This window comes from Chrysochloris asiatica, unplaced genomic scaffold (assembly GCF_000296735.1).
Source record: "Chrysochloris asiatica unplaced genomic scaffold, ChrAsi1.0 scaffold00035, whole genome shotgun sequence".
Lineage (NCBI taxonomy): Eukaryota > Metazoa > Chordata > Mammalia > Afrosoricida > Chrysochloridae > Chrysochloris > Chrysochloris asiatica.
This window is the reverse complement of record NW_006408553.1, coordinates 21,949,413-21,954,620: the sequence shown is the minus strand read 5'-3', so window position 1 is coordinate 21,954,620 and position 5,208 is coordinate 21,949,413. Positions and strand designations below refer to the sequence as shown.

The 5,208-nt window shown below is 46.6% G+C and overlaps 1 protein-coding gene across 1 annotated transcript in view; it reads right to left on the bottom strand.

The window, feature by feature from the left end:
* The window catches only part of RNF122 (ring finger protein 122), a 16,815-nt gene extending 15,358 nt beyond the window's left edge, over positions 1 to 1,457 (bottom strand). The window contains exon 1 of the mRNA XM_006859974.1: positions 1,416 to 1,457. Coding sequence (XP_006860036.1) covers positions 1,416 to 1,440 — 25 coding nt within the window. The 5' untranslated portion in view covers positions 1,441 to 1,457. The remainder of the gene's footprint in view (positions 1 to 1,415) is intronic.
* Between the last annotated feature and the right edge of the window lie 3,751 nt (positions 1,458 to 5,208).

The window sequence follows — 5,208 nt, the reverse complement described above, 5'->3', positions numbered from 1 at the left end:
GTGCCCCAAAGAAGCAAGACCAGAAGAACCACAGCTTAGGTTCTTCTGCGGTCTCTGTTCCTTGACATCAGAAGATCTCATCTCAGCGCGGACTGGGAACGAGAATGACGTCAAAAGAAGGTCTGGCCAAGAAAGACCAGTGGATCTGGAACTGCTCCTACCCCAACGAATTTTTCCCAGATGCTGGGATGCACCCGTCCTTCCTGAACTCCCGCCCTCCGCCCCCTTCCCATAACACGCCCCTCTCCCATAACAGCCTCCTATCATACACAGCTTGGTTCATTTTCAGGAAATTAGATCCGACTAACCAAAGTAAGGGGGGCAGTGGGGGACACTCATACATACACATGCTGTCCAAACCCTGCCTTAAAACAAAAGCCTCTTGAAATAATTAATCCAAGATCTGGCAGGAGTCTGCTCTCAAGAATGGATTTTTTTTTCCCTCTCACATTAGTCAGTCATACTCAGAGATAAAGCCAGTCATTATTTTTATTACTTTCCCTTCTCCAGAAACTCTCCAGGCATCAGAACAAACTAGTCAAGTACCATTGGAGGATGTTAGATTTCAAGATTTTGAACTGACTCTCTCAGAAAGACCCTCCTCTCTGGTAGGTTGGATCAGGAATCAGACCCAGAGCCCAAACTATCACCTGAACTGCCAAAAAGCCTCAAATGAGCTAAACTCAGCAACATCACGCCGTCCGGGCGTCAGGCGGTGCCGCCGCCACCACCGAAGCTCCGGGTCAAGCATCTTACTCGGACTTTTAGAACCCCGGAGCACAGCTCCCGCCAGGCCAGGACCCCAGCCCTACACCTCTGGGGTAGCCCGGCGCTGAGATATCGGCAAGGCTTTATTGACTCAATAAAGCGATACTCTTGAACCAGGAGTCTTCCATAGGCACAAGCCACCCTAGCAGCCAGTGGGACGCCAACAAAGACCGAGGGGAAGCGCTCCACGAGCCCAGTTCCGCACGCTGCAATGTATACATATTTAAAATAGCCTGCAAAGTTTCAGGCTGGGGAACTTGAGCTCCCTCTAGGAGATCCTAGCCTGAGTGAGGATTTAATTCTCCTCCGACAGCCACAACAAAGAACGGAGTTTGAGCGCACAAAGGCAGGGGAAGGGGAGAGCTAGCAGAGCGAAGCCGCCACACAAAGGCCGCCGAAGCCCACGGCTCCCACGCCCCCGGTCCGCCACCTGCTCAGAAACCCTCTACGATCTTTCCCAGACCTCTTGAGCCAGACCCTGATTCTTTCGAATTCCGCGCTGTGAAGAGCAAGAGTTGAGTGCGGGGACGACCCTCTCATTTCGTGAGAAACTTAAAAGTACGAGCTGTCGGTTCGATCTTCAACATTGTGCCCCCTCTACAAGTCTCCGGCCAGCCCAGCGTCCGCTCGCCCGCCTGGGGACTCACCGTTACACCACTGGAATGGGTGCATCAATGAACTCTCGGGTGACTTCCTTCAGCAAACGAATATAGGCGACCGGGCAGGTAGGCGGGCTGGCACCGCCGGCTCGCTGATCCGCAGGAGGGGTCGATGCAGTCAGCTGTAATTGCCTTTCCCTCCGAAGTGAGGGGTGTTTGCAAGACCGGTTTTCAGAGCAACAAAGAGGAGGAAACAGAAAGTCCTCTGAGCGCAGCAACTCAGAGGAAACGCACGAATGGCACCTGGGTTGAGGGAGATGCTGAGTGTGGTGGAGTGAGGCAAGGTAGGGGCGCCAAGAGGCTGCAGCTTTCGACCTGCAAAGAGAACAAGCCTTAGCCAAAGGTTTCGCTAAGGTCCCACAGTGCTGTGGTGAGGAACCTGGGACTCTGAAACTGACACCCGACTGTGCACACCCCCCACTTTTACTCTGCACCCGAGAAACCACGCCCTCTGTCCGTCACCCGCCTTTCGACCAATGGGAGTCTTCCTCCTGCCCCCTATCCTTCTTTGAAGCCCCACCCACTTCAAGGGGGGTGGGGACGCTTCTTGGCTTGAAAAGCGTCCACTCCCTTCACCTTCCCAGACTAGGGAAAACTCGAAGGGGAACGCTCCGCAACTAGCGATGCCTGGAGGGCGTGGGGACCGGCCCCCTCTGCGGCGGTTCTGGAGGTAAAGGAACAATTAGTGCCACATTTGTTTTCCTCCACTAGGTCTGTTATTGTTTAGTGTGTCTATAGCTCTTTGAGACGCCAGTTTGGGGGAGTGGTTACACCTCTGTTCCGTGCAGGTGGTGGCTAGCAAATTCCTGTGTTCACTTGCAAAAGGAAGCTGAAGCAAAATGGTAAAAGCTGATGAATTACCAAGTGAAATCGGGAGTGATTTGAAGAGTCATTTTATTTTTTACCAGCCCCTCATTTTACAAACTAGAAACTAAAGACCTGAAGTATAAAATAGATGGTTTGTCAGGTATCCACGCCTTTGACTTTGTTGTTGTTTAAGTTCTGTTCCTACTCATAGCGACCCTGTATAAGGTTTCCGAGGAACAGCTGGTGAGTTTGAACCGCCGACCTTGTGGTTCAAACTGTGGTTCAAAAATGCAGTCAGCTGCAATTGCCTTTCCTGTGGATCCAATGCATTATCCTACATCGCCCCAACCAGGACTCCACGCCTCTGACTTGCATAATCAAAACCAGAACCGACAATATTAATACCTGAAGGGCCAATATTTTTAGCATCTAGCACCACGTGGTTGAAAGAAACACGAACTCTCTTACTGGATTCTTCTTTCCGCCTTTTCTTGTTTTTCCCTCATAAAGTATTCACTGTGTGCCGATTGTGTGTCAAACACTGCTCAGTACACTGGAGGCCTGTCCAAGTCGCTAGAGACAGCAAAGTGGCTCCATGCATAAGAAGGCAGACAATAAAAAAGCAAAGAATGTCTCAATGTTCTTGTTAAGCATCTAATCTTCCTATTAAACTTATTAAAGAAAAGTGATAAACACTACAACTCACAGGAATTTGTGACAAATAAGATTATACATGTGATGTGTTTTATCATTTAAAAATATTTTTAAGGTATCTAGTGACTTGTCCGAAATCATGTGGCAGTTTGGAACAAATAGTTTAGCACTTAATTACTACTTGATTGTCTTAAAACATTTGTTTTCCTACATGTGCTTGCTTAAGAGGGGCATCGTGTATTAGCACACATGAAACCCTGTACAGGATCGCTATTGGTCGGAATCGACTCTACGGCGCTTAACAACAACAACTCATTTCATTCTCCTGATTGGACCATTGCAAAAATTTCCTAACGGGTATTAAGAAAGAGCACTCGCCCGAATTTAAACAAAGTTTATTCTGAGCATATATTCCATATGCATATAGGGATGCCATTTTGATTCCTGAAAAAGCAAATGGCTGGAAGAAGCTAGGTACAATAGGGTTTATCAAAAGGAGAGAAAAATACAATCAGCCCGCTGTATCTCAGGTTCTGCATCTGCACATTCAACCAACTGCAGAAATGAAAATTTGTTGGGACCACGGGGGCCAGAGTCTCCTAAAAAAAGCAATTAAGTGGCAAAACAATTCCTCAAAGGCTAAGAGTGAATATAAAGTGCTTTTTACATAGCATTTGTTGCTGTAGTTTAGTGCCATCGAGTCTGTTCAGACTCATAGCGACCCTATATAGGGTTTCCGAAAAGCGACTGGTGAGCTTGAACCTCTGACCTTGAGGTTCAAACCGGCCTTGCAGTCCAGTACATTAACCCGCAGCACCAGGACTTCTTACATAACATTAGGTATTAACAATAATCTTTGTGGTTGTGAGTACCACTGAGTCAGTTCCTACTCATAGTGACCCTGTATAGGGCTTCCGTGCGTGCAGCAGCTGTTGAGTTTGAGCTGCCGACCTTGTGGTTCACAGTTCAGTATACCAGAGGATGTGCAGAAGAGATATGCAAATAGCATGCCATTTTATATAAGGGACTTGAGCATCTGTGGATTTTAGTATTTGTGGGGTGCCTGAAACCAGTTCCCTGTGGATGCCAAGAGATGACTGTATAGAAGATCAGTCATCCCCTTGGCTACTTTTAATATGATTAATTGAACCCTGCCTTTCTCCCTTTATTGAGATCAACTGATACCAGTTTACCTGTGGCCTAGATGCTAATAATTTGGTCCTTGACCCACCTGCAGCCTAATTAAATTTTTGAAATTTAAATTGGGAGGCACTGGCTTCTTGACAATTCTTTTCTAGCTGTATAAGACATATTTATATAGTAGTGTACTTTCTAAGGAGCTCTGGTAGTGTAGTGGTTTATGAGTTGGGCTGCTAACTGCAAGGTCAGCAGTTCGAATCTACCAGCTGCTCAAGGAAAAAAGATGAGACTTTCTGCTCCTGGGCCTCGGAAACCCTATACAGGATAGCTATGAGTCAGAACTCACTCCACAGCATATCACCACCACCACCACCACCAGAACACTTTCTAGCAGGCTTTTCATGGTTAATATTAAGTTTTGTGAATAAGAAAAACTTTAAAATCAAAATAATAAGGGTCTGTAATTAATTTCCCACCTCAACACCGACCTCTTTGACTCTAACCTCTGCTTCAGATTCAGCAATGGTCTCATCAGGGCTGGTGTCACCCAGTGTGGTAACTCATGGTTTCACCTCCCACCACCATGGACCTCCAACCTTGTGGTTAGTAGTCCAGTGCTGATCCTACAGTGCCACACCAGAACTCAATACAGAATTCTGAATATCTATTATACATTTTCTTCATAGAACCCAGCTTCTCGTATTATTTGCTCAGCATACAGGTTGAATAAGTATGATGAAAGAACACAACCTTGTCACACACCTTTCCCAATTTTAAAGCATTCAGTGTTCCCATGCTCTGTTTGAACAACTGCTTCTTGGTCCAGGTACAGATTCCTCAGAAGTACAATTAAATGTTCTGGAATACTCATACTTCTCAATGTTGTCCATAGCTTGTCATTATCCACACAATCGAAAGACTTTGCGTAGTCAATAAAGCATAGGTAAACACCTTTCTGATGTTCTCTGCTTTCGGCCAAGATCCACCGGACATCAGCAATGATACCTCTCATTCCCCGGCCTTTTCTGAATCCAGCTTGAACCTCTGGCAAGTTCTCTGTCAATGTATGATTGTAGCCGTTTCTGTATTACCTTTAGCAAAACTTTACTCGCTTGAGATATCAAAGAGATTGTCTGATGATTTCCGCATTCCATTGGCTCACCTCTCTTTGGAATGGGCA